The sequence below is a fragment of the Camelina sativa genome, chromosome 11 (genome assembly GCF_000633955.1).
Source record: "Camelina sativa cultivar DH55 chromosome 11, Cs, whole genome shotgun sequence".
Classification (NCBI taxonomy): Eukaryota; Viridiplantae; Streptophyta; class Magnoliopsida; order Brassicales; family Brassicaceae; genus Camelina; species Camelina sativa.
The window spans coordinates 1,005,141-1,023,985 of NC_025695.1; the positions used below are offsets into that span (position 1 = coordinate 1,005,141).

An 18,845-nucleotide genomic window follows, 5' to 3' on the forward strand; every position below is an offset into this window, starting at 1 on the left:
AGAAGATTCGTAGACGAGCAAAAGATATGATATTTTACCTGCAGGCCAATCACACTGTCCTCTATGACCAAACAGTCTTTCACTGAAACACCTAGCTTCTGCAATCAACAAAATCCAGAATTTGTGAAATTTGGCTAATTCTTGGTAAGTTTTATATAAAGTTTTTGCTTTCTTCGATTGATATTACCTCGGCAGCTGTAATATAAATAGAAGGATCGGGTTTCTTCTCCTTCACATCATTCCCTGCAAAGCCAAATATACAACCAAAATAGATTAAAACTTGGAAGAAGTGTTTAACACAGACATGCCGAGTAAGTAACTCTTTAAGAGAGAAAGTGATAAAATCACCTGCAAGGAAGCAATCGAGTCCTTGGAACCGCTCCTAAGATGACATAAATATAAGCGACAAAGAAAAAACACTCGAAAGAAGGAAGGACGGTCGATGACAATAGAGTGGCGAAAAGAAAACAACTCACGATGTCGATGAGGTTCTCGAGACACATTATAACCGAACTCTTTGTAGCTGCAGAACAAACAGCTAGTTTTTTCCCCTGTAGTAAGAAGAGTATTTCAAGAACCTAAATTCCAATTCAGACATTTATAAAAAGGTATATATGAAAAGAAGAACTCATTACGTACAGCAGCTTTTGCTTCATCCATTAGTCTTATTACACCAGGTCTTGGTTCTACCTGAAAAGCCAAAAAAAAAAAAGCAGAGAGATTTATTATTATTAGTTTATCTCCTCAGAACAAATCAAAAACTAAGATATCAAAATACTCGCAAACTTACACTTCCTGATTTTATGATTTCTTTATACCTCTCAGTTTTCCAATCCTGCAAAAGATTTTTTAAATAAAAACCAAATCTTTTAGTTTTGCAGTTAGAGATAAAGCGAGTGAGTGACCTGAATAGTATCGATTAACTTGGCTCGATCATCGTCACTCTGAGGAGGTGAGTCGAAAATGGTGGAAGTTGGCCATCCGTTTTCTTTGAAATACCAACGCATTTTGGGTTTTCCACCACCGACCAGGTTCTGAAACTTATCGTAGAACTCGAGGCTCCAGTCGAGAGACTCAGAGGAAGAAGGAGGGCAACGAACATCGAAATGCGAGAAGGCGTCGTTGTAAGCTTGACGGTGCAGATTCTCCGACTCGAGGATCACACCGTCGCAGTCGAAAATCAGAGCTTCGAGAGACCGTGAAGGAGGCGGAGGAGACGATGATAATGCAGAGACAGGAGAAACTCTGGATTTCGAGTAAACGCTTCTGGATTTGAAACGCAGCGTTTGGAGCAGCGACGAGGAGGAGGAGGAGGAAGAAGAAAGGGAGGACGAAACGGCGGTGGATGGAGAGAGGAGAACCGCCGAGTGGTTGCAATAAACAACCGCCATTGATGATGATGATGATGATGATGAGTCTTACTTACTCTGTGAGTGTGTGGTTACAGAGAAGGACTTTGTGACGACTTCTTCTTGTGAGATAAAATAAAATACATAGGCAAAAATAAATCTGTGGCTCCTAACCGTTTCTGTATGGGCTAATCTTCTTCTTTGCAATTTAACGGTCATCAACTTAACTTTTACCGCTCTTTATTTATTTTTATTTTTTTTGTTCCATATATGAGTATATTCACCACCATAGCCTTAGGGGAGGTATTGGTTTAGGATTTATAAAGAATTTTAATGAATTTATGTTCTTGCTAATTGTTAGAATCATAGAAAATTGAAAGTTAAAAATAAAAGATTCTAAGAGATTGTTTAGGAAATTTTTTAAAATCTTGATGATTTGTTTTTTCTAATCTTGTGAAATCTTTCTATTTGATGAAAGAGTTTTCATGACTTTTGTTATGAAGGAAATGATATAAAATCTTAAACCAATAACATAAAATTTGAATTCATTAACAATCCAAGATTCTTTTGTTTTACTTGAATAACATAAAACTTTTAATGACTTTATAAAACTCTTAATCCAATAACACTAGATTTATCAAGATTTTAGATAACTTTTTACAAATCCACAACCAATAACACAAAATTTTTAAAGAGTTTTTAAAAGTCTTGATTGAATAACAACATATTTTACCTAACTTTTAAAGTCATTAAAATTCTTTCTAAATCCTAAACAATACTTTCCCCTTAAACTTTTTTATATCCAATAAAAACAGATTTTAAAAGGAATACAAATCTATGATCCATTTAATTTATTGTAATAATTATGGCATGGTTTATAATTATCCATTTTTTTTTTGTTTTTTTCTTTAATTCTTCTGTTATATAGATATAAAAGGAAGTTAGTATAAGATGGTGACAAATATAGAAAGGGGCGTCGTCGTGGTCCATCATGAATTCAAATCGTAATCTTACAAAAGGATTGGGTGTGTGTTAGGTGATACACCAAAATTAATCTTTAGATCATATGCAACTTGATTTGGTTGGTGAAGCCCTATTTATGTCATTAACCCCAATTCCCAGTCTTCCCCCTTCTTAATTTTAAAAATATTTTATTGAGCTACCTAACGAAAAAAATTTATATGTATAGAAATATCTTTTTATTCCCTTATTTCATAATGTGGTTTTCAATTGCACAAAAGTTTTGTGACAAAACAATAAAATAAAATTGTAAAAAATCTACCCAATTTTATTGATCAGTTCAACTAATTGCAAAATTCTTGCTTATTTGGAAATATACAGCAAATAGAGAACCCATTCATAATTTATAAATTGGTTTTATTTTTTGGGACACATTTCAAGGAAAACGTTTGTTTAGCGGTGGCCAAAGAGAGAGAAAGCTTCTTCCACGTCTTCAACCAAAAAAAAAAAAAAATCTCAAAGGAAAGCAATTTACGTAAATACCCTTCGACGGCTTCAAATTCCAAAATTCCCCAACAACCCTTTTTTTTTTTTTTTTTTTGTCTGCAAAAGAAAGAAACTATGAAAAGTCAAAACCAACCCTCCCCCTACAAATATATAAAATTCACAGTTTCTTCTTCTCTCTCTCCTCACATCAACCCGCCCCTCCCCCATTCTCATTCTCTCTCTTCATACCAAACCAAATCAAACCCAAGAGAGAGAGAGAGAGAGAGAGAGTCAGAAACAGAGAGAGAAGAAGGAATTAAATTCATGGCTCTTTCAAACGCCGCCTCCAGATCTATCTACGTTACCGGCGGCGACGCTCGTCTCTCTCACCGTCAATCTTCCTTCTTCACATTTCACCCCGCCGCCGTCAACTCCAAGCCTAACTCCGTTAAACTCGTCACGGCCGTTCACGCCGCTGAGCCTTCTAGAAACTCTGTTTCCGTTAAGGAATCCGTTGCGTCACCATCCTCTTCTGGTGCATTGAAATGGACTCCAGAGAGCTGGAAACTTAAGAAGGCTCTGCAGCTTCCCGATTACCCTGACGCTAACGAGCTTGAGTCTGTGCTTAAGACGATTGAGGCTTTCCCTCCTATCGTCTTCGCCGGAGAAGCTAGGAATCTCGAAGAGAGATTGGCTGAGGCTGCTGTTGGTAAAGCTTTTCTTCTCCAAGGAGGTGATTGTGCTGAGAGTTTCAAGGAGTTCAATGCTACTAATATCAGAGATACCTTTAGGGTTTTGCTTCAGATGAGTATTGTTCTTACTTTTGGCGGCCAAGTTCCGGTTATTAAGGTCAGATCCATCCATCCATCCTCAGATGAGTATTAGCTTCAGATTTGTTTTTGACCGGAATCTTTATTATGTGGGGGTTTAGGTAGGGAGAATGGCTGGTCAATTTGCTAAGCCTAGATCTGATCCGTTTGAGGAGATTGATGGAGTGAAATTACCTAGCTACAAGGGAGACAACATCAATGGTGACACTTTTGATGAGAAATCTAGGATCCCTGATCCTAATAGGATGATTCGGGCTTACACTCAGTCTGCTGCTACTTTGAACCTTCTTCGAGCCTTTGCCACTGGAGGCTATGCTGCTATGCAAAGAGTTACTCAGTGGAACCTTGATTTTGTTGAACATAGTGAGCAAGCTGACAGGTAACCCCCCACCCCCAATATTTGCTCTAGTCATCAATTCGTTTTTTTTACTTGGTAGATGTTGTTAATCTTAAGAAAGCATATTACTTTGAATAGAATGTGAAAGCAAACTTCTCTGGATGAATTGGTGATGGTGATAGCTAGCAACTATTGTAACTCGGCAAGGCGCTAAAGGTTTTCTGTTTGGTTACCTCTGTTTTCTTGTACAGGTACCAGGAGTTAGGTAACAGGGTTGATGAGGCCTTGGGGTTCATGTCTGCGTGTGGACTTGGCAAGGATCATCCACTCATGACTACAACTGATTTCTACACATCCCATGAGTGCTTGCTTCTCCCTTACGAGCAATCGCTCACAAGGTTGGACTCTACTTCTGGTCTCTACTATGATTGCTCTGCACACATGGTTTGGTGCGGGGAGCGTACCAGACAATTGGATGGTGCTCATGTCGAGTTTCTCAGGGGGATTGCTAATCCTCTGGGCATTAAGGTACTTTATCTTTTTTTTTTTTCAAAGAATACTGAAATACTAAAACTAAGGATTAGGTAGATATCATTTTTGGTTATGATAAAAGCAAAACAGAGTAGCATTTGAGGTTTATGCTTGGTCTCGTATTAATTCCTGTTATCTTGCCACTTAATCAAAGCTATTATTGGCTTGGATTTTAAGCTGAATTGACTAAATATCCAAAACACATGATGCAGGTGAGCAACAAAATGGATCCCAATGAGCTGGTCAAGCTAGTAGAAATCCTGAATCCTAACAACAAGCCTGGAAGAATCACTGTAATTGTGAGAATGGGTGCCGAGAACATGAGAGTTAAGCTTCCCCACCTGATCAGAGCAGTCCGCAGATCAGGCCAGATTGTGACATGGGTCTGCGATCCCATGCATGGAAACACCATCAAAGCACCTTGCGGTCTTAAAACACGTGCCTTTGACTCAATCCTGGTACACACTTTATATAAGCTAAAACCTCTCATCAGCATAACAAATATATTTGCCATATATAACAGTGATTAAAACGTCCTGTCTTTTTCTACAGGCTGAAGTCCGAGCATTCCTTGATGTGCACGAGCAAGAAGGAAGCCACGCGGGTGGTATCCACCTCGAGATGACAGGTCAGAACGTGACAGAATGCATTGGAGGGTCCCGCACTGTGACCTACGATGACCTCAGTTCTCGCTACCACACACACTGTGACCCAAGGCTCAACGCGTCACAGTCTCTTGAACTGGCCTTCATTGTTGCTGAACGGCTCAGGAAGAGAAGAACGAGTAGCTAGCGTGTCTCTTGAGTGCTATTTTTTTCTTTCCTTTTATATAACACTTTTTGATTCCAAGAACACTTTCCTCTTTGTACTGTGAGCTGGTGACTTAAGTTAAAAGCCCAAAAGCCTCTCTAGGAGTAAACCTGTTCGAACCCTATTCCTTTCTGCTGTGTTATTTTATGTTAACTTAATGGTAAACCGTGTGACTTACTAGTGTAATGTTCTCTTTACATATATATATCGTACAGAAACATGAAAACTCGCTAAGGTGTCAGACAAATATTTAAAAAATATATGGAATAAATATTAAGTATCACAAAGGCCCATTAGCTCAGTTGGTTAGAGCGTCGTGCTAATAACGCGAAGGTCGCAGGTTCGAAACCTGCATGGGCCATTTCAATTTTTTCCTTCTTTTTTCTCTGTGTTTCGTTTCAAACGTTTTTTATTTTATTTTTAATTTAGATACGAGCGGAGAGAGGTAAACAAACAATCCGACGCCGACGCTTTCGGGACCCATTCATTAATATTTAATCAATATCGTGTCCCGCTCACTTAATCCAAATCTAATCTCCTACATACCTCTTTACTCTATTCCGGTGATCCCCACCAACCATAAGCCCTAGACTTCTTCTCGATCTCAAACACGTGTCCCTCACCTCTCTAAATTCCACATGTCATGATCGGACTTCGTCTCACTCTCAGTTTACTAAAAGACTCGAAAACATTAGATCACTCTTTTAAGTTTTAACCCAACGATTTAGATTAATCATATCAATAATCATATCAATAGCTTTGTATTTTTAAAAAAATTCTCTCTACGATTCATTCTTCCGTCGCTCTCACCAGTTAACAGCTACAGCACAAAACAAAACTATTCTCGATCTCTCATACCTGAGATAGAAACTAAGTGTTTCAACAGTTCGCCCGTCGAGATGGCCGGAGGAGGCGGATACGGCGGCGCATCGGGAAAAGTGGATTACGTGTTCAAAGTCGTTCTAATCGGAGATTCGGCTGTAGGTAAATCACAGCTACTTGCTCGATTCGCTAGAGACGAATTCAGTATGGATTCTAAAGCCACCATAGGCGTCGAGTTCCAAACTCGTACGCTCGTCATTGAACAAAAGAGTATTAAGGCTCAGATCTGGGACACCGCTGGTCAAGAAAGGTACGATTACTTAGTTTCTCCGCGAATCTGAATTGAATTTACAACGGATCTGTAAAAAAAAAATTTCCCCCTGAAAGCGAGACTTGGTTTGACTAGAAAAGTTGTGTTTAGATTTTGTTACTTGTCATGAATTTTGTATGCTAGTTTAGAGAACAAACTCATGGATCCGTCTTGGCCAGATCCTGAATTTGTATCATGGAACGTATACTATAGAGACTTTGATCCGATCGAACAATTAGATTAGGTTATCTGATCAGCTTTACTTGTTTGGATTCTACATTTTAAGGAAGTTGTTATGTTAAGAGTTAACTGTTTATAATTCCTTGGCTTATTTCTATTTTTGGGGATTGATCTTTGGTTTGTGATGTAGTGACTTTGGTTTTGTTGCACTAAGCGCAGATACAGAGCCGTTACAAGCGCCTACTACAGGGGAGCAGTTGGTGCAATGCTGGTTTATGACATGACTAAACGCGAAACCTTTGAGCATATCCCTCGTTGGCTTGAAGAACTGAGGGCACACGCCGATAAGAACATTGTCATCATCCTTATTGGAAACAAGTCTGATCTTGAAGATCAAAGAGCTGTTCCCACAGAAGACGCTAAAGAGTTTGCTGAGAAGGAAGGACTCTTTTTCCTTGAGACCTCAGCACTAAACGCAACCAATGTGGAAAACTCCTTCAACACTCTAATGACAGAGATATACAATACGGTCAACAAGAAGAATCTTGCATCTGTCGAGAATCAAGGCGACTCAAATAACCCCGGTTCCTTGGCTGGTAAGAAGATTGTCATCCCAGGTTCTGGACAGGACATTCCCGCTAAGACCAGCACGTGTTGTACTTCTTCTTGATCTGTCTCGTTACAAAGCAAGATTCATTTTTTTTTTTCCCTCATGAATTCTGGTGATAGAGAATGCTATTTTCATTGTATATTCTTCTTTCGGGATCTGGCTTGTTTGCTGGTTCATTAAACATTAATGGTGTGGAATTGGACACCCATAGGAGGAAAAAAAAAAAGTATCGGAACAATAGCTTTTGATTGAAATGTGAAACAATAGTCTTTGAGAGTTATGTTATCATCAAGCTGTCTCAGCAGTTTTCAAACAATCAATTCTCAGCATTTTCTAGTTCTTTACTTCTTCTATCAGAAAGTCTCTGGATAAGTTGGTGACAAGCGAGTGTTGTGACCATAACGGTTAAGCTAGCTTTGCCCTTCCAGCAACCAATGGCTATTGTTGATGAATTCACTTTGACTGGTTCTGACCCGAGCTGAGTATCTGTAGGAAGTAAAAAACCGTTAAATGCATATCCCACATGACCAACCAAAGTATTATCTTATATAAAACTTAGGGTATTGATACACACCATCAACGAGAACCATAACGCAAGATCCCAAGGCTAGTTCTTCTGCTTTCTCACCAATCTGTGGATGGATAAAATCTAGGAACTTGATTGATTTGTGTTGCAGGAGATTCTTGAAATCCGCCATTGTTGCATAAAGTATTTGCTTGGTCATGTACGGAAGGATCACAGGCAATCCCTCAGAGGTTATTCGGAATGAGCAACAGTTGGCTTCGCATTCTTTTGACGATTGTTTCTCCTGCGTTTTTGGTTGGTTTGTTTTAAAAGTTAGTAAATCCCGCCTCTGCTATTTCGTATTTGACCGAGAGATAGAGAGATGAAATTATATTGTTACTTACAAACATCTGGAGGCCAACTGATGAGATCTTGAGCGGCTTCCCAACTGCAAAATTAAGCTCAAGAATATCCTTAACTGCTTTCGAAACATAGTATATCCTTTTCACGTTTCCGTGGCTGCTTATGTCGCTGTTTCTAGTCACGAGATGACCATACAGCGGAAACAATTCATCTTTGATGCCGTAAAATGACTTGATCCCCTTGATCACTGTTTCATCTCTCAAGAAAACAACAGGGTAAAGGCCTTTCCACTTCCCTTGTATTAATGGTACTTCTCTCTTGCCTCCCATATCATCAAGTTTTTTAGCCAATTCTACTATGCCTTCTTCGCTGGTGTTTTCTTTCTCTGAAACTGCTACTTCTAAAACTACTCCCTCTACACCCTCTTCAGGTTTAGTAACCACAGTGTCAGATACTGCTTCATACGAGTTGATGGTCTTTCTTGTAGAAAAATTCCTTCTCTGATTTATTTTCTCCTGAAATTCTGCAAGAAAATGATCCGTGATTCGTATTGAAGAATCAACTAGAGAGGTTATGCAGCAGAAGCTCTTCAAATTCACCTGGTAGAGGTGAAACTTTGTGAAGGACTGCAATGAAAAATCCTCCAGTGTTTTGATCATGAGGCAGTATCCTCATACAACGTTCAAGGGGAAGATCACAGACTTCCTCAGCTGATTCATCAGAAGAGAGAGAAGTAATTTCTTCGTAAATGTTTCCGCCACCCGTTGAGTCTTTATCACTTTTACCAGAAGGAAACATGCTCTTAAGAACTCCGTCTCTCTGTGACTTTGGAACTTCTTTGTAAGATCTATACCAGCCACCTCTATCATGCACCTAAATCCACACAGATACAAAACAGCATTAAAACTTCACTACTCTTTGTCTTACTTCAAAGTAATAGGTATATTTGTACCTTCCATTTCTTAAGACCTGGTCTTCTAATAAGTTCAGGAAGCCTATCTGAGACATCTACAAGCTCAACAGAGCATCCACACCTCCTCAGAATCTGCAAAATACTAACAATAATATATCAAAATCCAAAAGAATGGGTTTATGGCGAAAGAAGAAAGAAACTAATAGATTACCTCAGCAACAACAGCTTCATCTTCGATTGGGTTCATTGAGCAGGTTGAGTATATCATTCTCCCACCAACTTTTAACAGAGATAAACCTGAAGCCACGAGACAATGCAGATGAAAATCAAATAATAAGATTCTGCTAATGGAACCTTGTTAGGAAAAAAGCTTACCTCTCATTGCAAGCACAACCTGTAGACTATGAAGTCCATTTCCAGATCCAGAGTTCCTGTGAAGAAACCGAGGAAAACAAGTAAGAATGTTGAAGCAACTGGAAATCAACAAATGTCAATTTGGAAGCTCAGAAATGTGAACAAACCATCTTCGCCATATGTCTGGAGCCTTGCGCAGAGTACCATCACCGCTACATGGGACATCACATAGGACACGATCAAAGAGAAGATGGTTACTGGTATGATGATTAATCTCAGATGCTTCTTTGGACAAGGTTCCCTTGGTGTTGCAGTTAGGGAAATGTTGACCTTCATTGTTAGTGACCATCAAGTTGGTCGTACAAGTTCTTTTCGTTTGGTGAATAAAAAGGTTAGATCTTTTATAGTCAACATCATTCGCCACCACCTGATTCAACCAAAACAATTAGAAACAAGAAAAAAATATCTATCAACCAAAATGACTGGAGATGATAGAGTATATAACAAACCATTCCCTTAGGTAGAGATCCTGGTTCTGATGACTCATGTATTATTTCAAGCAGCTGAAATGTCTTGGAACCAGGTGCAGCACACACTATTCAGAAAGAAAAAAAAAAGAGAAAGACGAGTGAATCAGTTAATGGTTACTCCTTTCCATAGCAAAATCAAACAATGTCGAATAAGAAACACTCACTGTCGAGTATAAAATGATCTGGATGTACATCAAGGAAGAGAGGAGGAACCTGCATGATCATAAAATCAACCACGAAAACTATAAAAATGTACCGCTGAGTGCGATTAAAAGAATGTTACACACGACCATACCATGCTAACTGACTCTTGCCTGGTCATGTTGCCAACTTCAGTTTCTAACTTTAGAAACTCATGGAACCTGAATAAGACCCCAATTAAAAAAAATGGCTAAGTAACTGGAAGAAGAGAGCATTGAACTCAAAACAAGTAAGGCAATGGAATTGAATATAAGCAACTGGCATGAGAAACAAAGTTGTACCTCTCAAGTGTCTGGTTTTTCCTAATCTCTTTGCGTGAAAAATTAGAATGCCAAGCAAGATTATTAGGGTACCAAGGCAAAGGCTTGATAGCCTCCAATTCACCACTCTCTACAGCCTAAGTAAAAAAGGCAAAGAATCCATCCAACATTTGAGAATTGAACAAAATAATACAAAAACAAAAACAAGAGCCAATGAATTTTTTTACCTCAGCCTGAAGAGATTTCATGAAATCATTCTCCAACTTGAGTCGAAGATCATCGCAAAATTGGCCACTAAAGAAGTAAAAAACTTAAAACCATGAATGATGAAACTGTTAAACGTTTCAGGGATGGAGATAGACAAAGCATATACAGTGATACGTACTTGGAATTAACTCTGAAAGCAGCAGGCAATGGCTTACGAAGAATCTCCATAAACAAATCCCACTCTTGTGCTTTCACTATCCTTTGCTCCTTAAAAGACACCACAACAAGAAAGAACAATACACAATGTTGTTGTTTAGGGAGCAAGATTTCTAGAAGCCCATTGGATTCTGGTAGTATAAAGTAGTAGTACCTTACCTTGTAATAGTCTTCGAAATCAAGATTTGACCAGATTGGCTTTTGGAAGTTGGAAGCATCGGATTTAAGTGGTTTTTGAACATCCTCTCTACTCTTCTCGATTTGATTTCTATTCGACGTACCTCTGTGTCGTCTCCCTCTTCTTCCCATCTTTGTTTGTTTCCGTCGCCGAGTTTTTTGTTCTTTCGCCGGCGAGGTCGCAACGATGGATGGGTTTTTACTTTTTAGAGGTTTAATAGATTTTTTTTAGAAAAAAACATTTTAATGGAAAAAAAATATACGTTTGAAATCAATCATACGCGCATATAATAGGCGCGTCATGCGTGCTTATAATTATTATTTTTAATTAACTCTTGTCTAAGAAGATGCATGTTTATAGATTTTACAAAATTTACGAAATAAAAATCTAAATCTGCTTAGTAGTGTTCATAATTTTTTTTTTTTGTCAGCCAAATACAGAAATTAGCTCAAACGAGCCAATTAAATGAAAAATTGTTCACATAGATAATTAGAAGCGACTCCAATCTAGCTCTACGCGCCAGCTTGTCCGCTCTACCATTTTGTGATCTGGGAATCTGAACAACAGAAAATGAAAGGAATTTATCCTTATCATCTTCAATCGTGTCCAGATATGTCTTGAAAGCAGGCCACTCGGAAGGCGAAGAAACCATCTTCACCAAATCAGAACAGTCTGTGAGAAAAACTACTTTCTCATTATCCGCACCAATCATACATCTCATTGCCCAGATTAGGGCTTCCACTTCTGCATGGAGAGGTGACAAGCTACGTCGGGAATTAGATGCACCCATAGCGGGAGATTCTCCCTTAGGAGAAATGCAATACCATCCTCTACCCATAAACTGGTCAGTCACCTTCCAAGATCCATCTACAAAGCATCGATGACTAGACCCATAACCGTGAACCGTGTCACAAGTCTAAGCCATAAACCTGGATAGGGGTCGAGAATCACTCTGAGGGAAAGATCCTAGGGGTTCTTCCTGAGCTGAGGACCAAAGCTTTGATTCCTCTTCCGCTATCCATAAGATTGCTACCGGATTGGAGTCCAAATTGCTAAATAATTTATCATTGCGAGCCTTCCAGATATACCATAAAATCCACGGAAACACTTCTACCGAAGGAATGTCCTGAAACCTCCAAAATAATGAGTCCATATTATCATAGACAGAGTTCGAGGGAAAACAACCCGAAGATGTCAGGAAGTGGGACAAACCCCAAACCTGCCGAGCTGGAGGACATAAGAAGAGAGCATGGTTGACTGTCTCCTCCCCGCTCCACAAATCGCACATTCCATGTCACAACTTAGTCCACGACGTCGTAGATTAGCTGTTGTCGCCATACAACCCGTAATAGCTTGCCACAAAAAGTGTCTGAGCTTCGGTGGACACCGAATCTGCCAGACAAATGCCTGTAGAGGAATAATAGTAGGACCGGAAACAGGGGAATCACTCTCCGGTTTCTGGCGCAAAGCTTGATATCCTGATTTAACAGTATAAACACCGGTTTTTGTCAAATGCCAACCCAAGCTATCCGGAGTAGTAAGATTGCCAAGGGGTAAAGCATATATAAGGGCTACATCCTCTGGCTCGAAAAAAGCCGAAAGCAACGCCAAGTTCTAGGAATGTGAAGTCTTGTCAATGAAAGTTTCAACTCTAAGCGTTGGATTGATTGGCGATCTTGAACGCAATGCTGGTCTCGGGGATTGAGCAGGAATCCAGGGGTCAGACCATACTGAAATGGAAGCCCCAGATCCGACCCGTTTAATGAGTTTTTTGTTCACCAGAGAGCGAGCATAAATCATACTTCGCCATCCATAAGATGGAGAATAAGATTTAATTGGATCCAATGGATCAGAATGCTTATAATATCGTCCTTTGAAAACCTTTGCAAATAAAGAATCTGGGACAGAAATCAACCGCCATAGTTGCTTAGCCAGCAATGTGGTTTTAAATCATCCAGACACCTAAAGCCCAAGCCTCCCTCCCTTTTATCAACACACAAACTGTCCCAAGCGATTTAATGTAAACCCCGTGTTTCCCCTCAAGAACTCCACCAGAAGTTGGAGATTGCACTAGTAAGTTTCCGTGTAACTGTTTTCGGGATTCGAAAACAGGACATAACAAAGGTAGGAACAGCGGTCGCAACCGATTTGATCATGACCTCTTTCCCTCCCCGAGACAGTTACCTAACCGGCCATCCACCAGCTCGTTTTTGCAACCGATCCTGGACAAAGGAAAATATTTTGGTTTTCGACCCACCAAGACTTTCCAGGATTCCCAAGAATAAGCTCATACCACCCAAAGTGGTAATACCCAAAATGCCTTTTGAATCCTCACGTACATCCGCATCTACTGTATGTCCGCTGTCCAGAAATCCGTTCATATTGTCTGAGAATCCCCAAAATAACTTCACACTGCTCCTTCGTAGCCCGACAGAAAAACAGTTTGTCATCTGCAAACAATAAAAGAGAGATCGCCGGACACGCAGTGGAGACCTTAATACCCGTAATAAGGTTAGACATTTCTGCTTTTCNTTGTTGTCGCCATACAACCCGTAATAGCTTGCCACAAAAAGTGTCTGAGCTTCGGTGGACACCGAATCTGCCAGACAAATGCCTGTAGAGGAATAATAGTAGGACCGGAAACAGGGGAATCACTCTCCGGTTTCTGGCGCAAAGCTTGATATCCTGATTTAACAGTATAAACACCGGTTTTTGTCAAATGCCAACCCAAGCTATCCGGAGTAGTAAGATTGCCAAGGGGTAAAGCATATATAAGGGCTACATCCTCTGGCTCGAAAAAAGCCGAAAGCAACGCCAAGTTCTAGGAATGTGAAGTCTTGTCAATGAAAGTTTCAACTCTAAGCGTTGGATTGATTGGCGATCTTGAACGCAATGCTGGTCTCGGGGATTGAGCAGGAATCCAGGGGTCAGACCATACTGAAATGGAAGCCCCAGATCCGACCCGTTTAATGAGTTTTTTGTTCACCAGAGAGCGAGCATAAATCATACTTCGCCATCCATAAGATGGAGAATAAGATTTAATTGGATCCAATGGATCAGAATGCTTATAATATCGTCCTTTGAAAACCTTTGCAAATAAAGAATCTGGGACAGAAATCAACCGCCATAGTTGCTTAGCCAGCAATGTGGTTTTAAATCATCCAGACACCTAAAGCCCAAGCCTCCCTCCCTTTTATCAACACACAAACTGTCCCAAGCGATTTAATGTAAACCCCGTGTTTCCCCTCAAGAACTCCACCAGAAGTTGGAGATTGCACTAGTAAGTTTCCGTGTAACTGTTTTCGGGATTCGAAAACAGGACATAACAAAGGTAGGAACAGCGGTCGCAACCGATTTGATCATGACCTCTTTCCCTCCCCGAGACAGTTACCTAACCGGCCATCCACCAGCTCGTTTTTGCAACCGATCCTGGACAAAGGAAAATATTTTGGTTTTCGACCCACCAAGACTTTCCAGGATTCCCAAGAATAAGCTCATACCACCCAAAGTGGTAATACCCAAAATGCCTTTTGAATCCTCACGTACATCCGCATCTACTGTATGTCCGCTGTCCAGAAATCCGTTCATATTGTCTGAGAATCCCCAAAATAACTTCACACTGCTCCTTCGTAGCCCGACAGAAAAACAGTTTGTCATCTGCAAACAATAAAAGAGAGATCGCCGGACACGCAGTGGAGACCTTAATACCCGTAATAAGGTTAGACATTTCTGCTTTTCGTAGATTTGCAATAAGGACCACAGTACAAATGATAAAAAGATAAGGTGAAAAGGGGTCTCCCTCACGGAGCCCTCTAGATGGAATTATGGATCCCTGTGATTAACCATTTAATAGGACACTATATTCAACTAATGTCACGCACCACATGATCCAAGAAATCCATTTGTCACAAAAGCCAAGGGCGGTGCAACGGTCGTTGTAGGTCTAGCTCTGTGGCGGTGATCATTAAACTGCACAGAGTTGTTGGACCGGCGAGGTTTAGATGAAGGTTCACCCGTTGCCCCTCCATCCGGTTTTCCTTTAGGTGGACGCTGTCTGGGCTGAGATGATCCTCGACTCTCCACCTCCTTATCTTTTCCCTTATTCCTGTCATTCAACAGCTCCTTTGTAACTCTGTAGCGGACGAACTGAAACATCCTCCACTGGATCATGCAAAGCCGGAGTAATCTTGTTGGTAGCCCACAATGGGCAATGATCCACATCGTGACATAGGCTGGAGCACTTCTTACAGCAGCCATGAAGACGCTCATAATGAAGGTTGACAATGGTCTCTTCCCCGTTATAAAACTCGATCACCGTATCAAAGCACAAGGGCTTAAAACCAATTACTGTTACTTTCACTCTCCCGCCATCAATATCCACCATCTCCACCCGACCAAGCTCTGAACCAATGCTGCGGAAGGTTGGTTCAGCCCAGAACTGAAATGGGACATCCAAAACGCTGACCCAAAAGGTTAAGTCCGAAGGGTAGGCAGGATCCACTGTTGGACTCCAACGCACCATGGACACCATCAAGCCATCGAAATGAAATGGACCCATTTGTAGTACCTCCAAGATATCCTCTTCATTGTCAAAATCAAACTGAAACTTCCCAAGCCCTAAGTCAGCTCCCACAACTCTTCCTTCCACATGCCAAAACTTGGGAAGCATGATCAGCAGAGATTTCATATCTTGCACCCTGGGATTCATACAGCGACCCACCATTGTTTTGTATCCCGCTATCAAAGCTGAGTTATCAAAATATGGGATTTTGATTCTACGCTTAGGAGCGATACCCTCATCATTCTTGTTCTCCACATTCTTCCCCAGTAAAGCACTCTGAGACATGATGAAACTCACCATCCAGACTCGAAAACACCAACCGGACAAGGAAAGAGAACTCTCAGAAAATATAGCAAGGAAACCGAGAACTGAAACAAGGAAATAGAGAAAGTTGTGATGAGTACTAATGGCTACAACACGGTCCTTTATATAGTCCCAAACATTTCAAGTCAAATAAGCTATTAATCCTACCGATTTGAAACATAAATGGCAAATGGTAGCCACTTGATATGCCAGCACCAGAATAATATCCAAAATCCCCCTTGCGTTAGTATATTCCAATCGTATCCTCTGTTTGTTTTCGAAGCAGAAAAAGCTAACGAAATTCTTGTGATACACCAGAATCAAAAGAGAATCCGATATCATCATTAATCCTGTCAAATAAAAGGAGCGAACCCTTGATATTCTCCCTTGCAAATCAATCCTCAATTTTGGTTCGAATTGAGTTCAAAAATCTTACCCAAATCCAGCCTCCGCCATCACCGTTAATAGCAGATCGGGCAAACCAGATAGATCGCAAGGAATGAGAGATTTGGAATACCTCAATCACGAGGCCCATTAAAGTCGATCGAATCCCTCAACCCCGAATCCGCTTATCCCAAGAGAACCAAATAACCGAATTAACACCATATGATTTCACAATCCATGCGATCTGTTTGGTCTGCCAGATCTACTATTAACGGCGATGGCGGAGGCTTGATTTGGGTCAGAGAGATTTGGAATATCTCAATCACGAGGCTCACTAAAGTCGATCGAATACCTCGATCCCGAATCCGCTTATCCAAAGCGATCCAAAATACCAAATTAACACCATAGTTCCAAACGAAGATTAAATCGTCTCCGTTAAAACCATTGATTCGTATCCTTACATGCCAAAAAAGACAAGATAGAGAAGACGAGTCAGATATCCCGAGGACCGCACGAACCCGAAACCAATCCGACACGATTACACTGGAGAACATTCAAAAACCTAGATTCGTCGTCGCCTCCATCATATTTTTTCCAGTCGTTTTCTTAAAAAAAAATTGTATTACAGAATTAAAAAGATGGTTTTATCTGCAACGTGACGCTGCGACAAACGCATCTTCTCATTTTGAACGTCAATTAGATGCGACCATTAAAAAGATGGTTTTATCTCTTTCTTTTTTTTTCTATATAATCATTGGCTATTTGTATAATTCAATGTATTTGTTACATTAGGTTTATTAAAACAAAACTTAAAATTTTAGACTTGAGCTTTCCTTTTCTATGAGATGATTACTGTGAGTCAAATTTGATATTATTGACTATTTTTTTGTTTCTTTTTCTTTTGGTAAACTATAGAAGATAATAATATTTTTGTTGTTATGCCATGTAAGATGAGATTTGAGAATAAATACGGAAAGAAATTAATTGCTTTAGAAGAGTCCAAATGTGTTTTGAGTAATCAAGAAACAAATAGTTACTAATGGAATAATAAAATCCAGCAAATGCAAAGGACATAAACATATAGAGATTTAACAAGATAATACATTTCGTTTCAAATTAAAAATATATATGAATTTAGTTCTAAATGTTTTTTTGTGCCTGCTTCTTTTGACGGTGGTGGCCGGAGAAACTCTCCAGCCAGCATTCGGGAAGACATGCCCAAAAGCTGAATCCATCGTCAGGGAAGAGATGAGAAAAGATATGTTGAAAGAAGCTCGAAGTGTTGCCTCCATTATGCGTTTGCAGTTTCATGATTGCTTTGTTAATGTAAAATTAATATTACAACCACGTTTTAATAAAGATCAATTCATTTATGAAATCATCATATAACCTATTGTCTTGTGTGTGTTGTAGACTTGTAGGGATGTGATGGCTCTATATTGCTCGATGACACACCGACATTGTTGGGAGAGAAACTCGCTCTTGCCAACATAGGCTCTTTGAGATCGTTTAATGTAGTAGACAACATCAAAATTGCATTAGAAAAGGCTTGTCCTGCCACTGTCTCTTGTACTGACATTATCATCATGGCTTCTCGTGACGCAGTTGCTATTATTAGTTGGTTTGGTTTGATACTTTGGTTAAATTAAGCCATTGGTATTTATTTACTTAACCGTGTATAGTTGTTGTATAAATACACTTTGTACAGTTAACTTTTCCTTAATGAGAAATAAGATATTTTTTGAATCCTAACAAACTTTTCTCATCGCTAATAGTTGCCCTTGTAAGTTTGTTTCTTTTGTGATGGTTTTATATACAGGTTTGGTCAGGATCGGTCACCTTAATTCGGGATTTTTGGTTCTTTTTGATAGTTGGACAGTAAAATTAATTGTCTTTCAATCATTTCTTTACTATGTTTTTGTGCCTCCTGATGACTTTTATTTCCTTATTTACTCATTGTGTAGATATAGAGATACCTGAGAGCAGATACCAAGACTCCTTGAAAACACCAAAGAGCACGCCGGTGTAGTACCTATATAAAACGCAAAACATTATGTATTTGTGAGTACTATCCTATGACACAATGATACTTTAAAAGATGCATAGATATATGTATGTTTCTTACCTTGCTTCGGTTAGACCATAGTGGTTCAGCAAGACCCCACTATGAGCATCACCATTTGGCCAAAGGTTCTTCACCTATAACAAGCCATCATAGCATTTGTAAGTATATTCAAAATTCGAAAAGATTGGCAACGGAGTTCGATAGCCTTGTATATAGGTGTTGTTGGTGGAACATTTAAGATCCTATTTTCTCAGGCGTGTCAAACTTTCAACGTAATCTCTTACATGAAACGATCCCCCTGCTAAACTAGAGATGATAGAGATACTACCTTTCCAAGCTCCGTGAGAACAGGTGGTACAACTTCGTAAAGCTTTGACATTTACAGAGTAGGAAGAATTTGTAAGTCACTGGAAATTGATAGAATTTTGAGAGCACAACAGATTAGAAGGAAAAAACAAAAAAATACCAGCTGGAAAAGAGGATCATCAGTTAAATGCTTCAACGCAAACTCTCTCTGCCATACATATCTTGGATCAGTTTTGCGCAGAACATGGTGTCCATATCCTGGAACAACCTGCAG

General features: G+C 39.8%; 4 protein-coding genes, 1 long non-coding RNA gene and 1 other non-coding gene across 8 annotated transcripts in view; 3 read left to right on the top strand and 3 right to left on the bottom strand.

Annotated features, from left to right (window-relative positions):
* LOC104716286 (haloacid dehalogenase-like hydrolase domain-containing protein At4g39970) overlaps positions 1–1,497 on the bottom strand; it is a 3,021-nt gene extending 1,524 nt beyond the window's left edge. For 2 of the 3 annotated variants that reach the window (XM_019233156.1, XM_019233157.1), the window contains exons 1-7: positions 906–1,496; positions 791–835; positions 640–690; positions 477–551; positions 349–382; positions 188–243; positions 39–98 (exon numbers count right to left, since the gene is read on the bottom strand). In XM_019233156.1, the coding sequence (XP_019088701.1) occupies positions 39–98; positions 188–243; positions 349–382; positions 477–551; positions 640–690; positions 791–835; positions 906–1,391 (807 nt within the window). In that variant the 5' untranslated portion in view covers positions 1,392–1,496. Of the gene's footprint in view, positions 1–38; positions 99–187; positions 244–348; positions 383–476; positions 552–639; positions 691–790; positions 836–905 lie in introns of all 3 variants that reach the window. The other variant, XM_010438820.2, reaches the window with a different exon arrangement.
* Positions 3,192–5,486, top strand: LOC104720927 (phospho-2-dehydro-3-deoxyheptonate aldolase 1, chloroplastic; the record flags this gene model as incomplete). Its single annotated transcript, XM_010438822.2, is given in 5 exon segments — positions 3,192–3,644; positions 3,727–4,004; positions 4,214–4,490; positions 4,706–4,951; positions 5,046–5,486. Coding segments are annotated over 5 exon segments (1,494 nt in total), but the record flags the coding sequence as incomplete, so codon positions are not given.
* Positions 5,591–5,664, top strand: TRNAI-AAU. The gene has a single exon. It is a non-coding gene; the product is annotated as a tRNA-Ile (tRNA).
* On the top strand, positions 6,025–7,503 carry LOC104720929 (ras-related protein RABA4b). Its single transcript, XM_010438824.1, has 2 exons — positions 6,025–6,435; positions 6,835–7,503. Exons 1-2 carry the CDS (start codon positions 6,203–6,205, stop codon positions 7,283–7,285), a joined length of 684 nt encoding a protein of 227 aa, XP_010437126.1. The 5' UTR covers positions 6,025–6,202; the 3' UTR covers positions 7,286–7,503.
* Positions 7,451–11,257, bottom strand: LOC104720928 (tRNA (cytosine(34)-C(5))-methyltransferase-like). The gene is made up of 15 exons (XM_010438823.2): positions 10,934–11,257; positions 10,737–10,825; positions 10,579–10,645; positions 10,373–10,488; positions 10,186–10,252; positions 10,055–10,103; positions 9,870–9,955; positions 9,528–9,787; positions 9,382–9,437; positions 9,218–9,303; positions 9,046–9,138; positions 8,693–8,966; positions 8,135–8,616; positions 7,800–8,034; positions 7,451–7,711 (listed from the first exon to the last, which is right to left on the bottom strand). The coding sequence occupies exons 1-15, from the start codon at positions 11,081–11,083 to the stop codon at positions 7,542–7,544; spliced, it is 2,280 nt and encodes a 759-aa protein (XP_010437125.1). The 5' UTR covers positions 11,084–11,257; the 3' UTR covers positions 7,451–7,541.
* Positions 17,843–18,754, bottom strand: LOC104720930. Its single transcript, XR_756855.2, has 4 exons — positions 18,732–18,754; positions 18,594–18,635; positions 18,326–18,399; positions 17,843–18,232 (listed from the first exon to the last, which is right to left on the bottom strand). It is a non-coding gene; the product is annotated as an uncharacterized LOC104720930 (long non-coding RNA).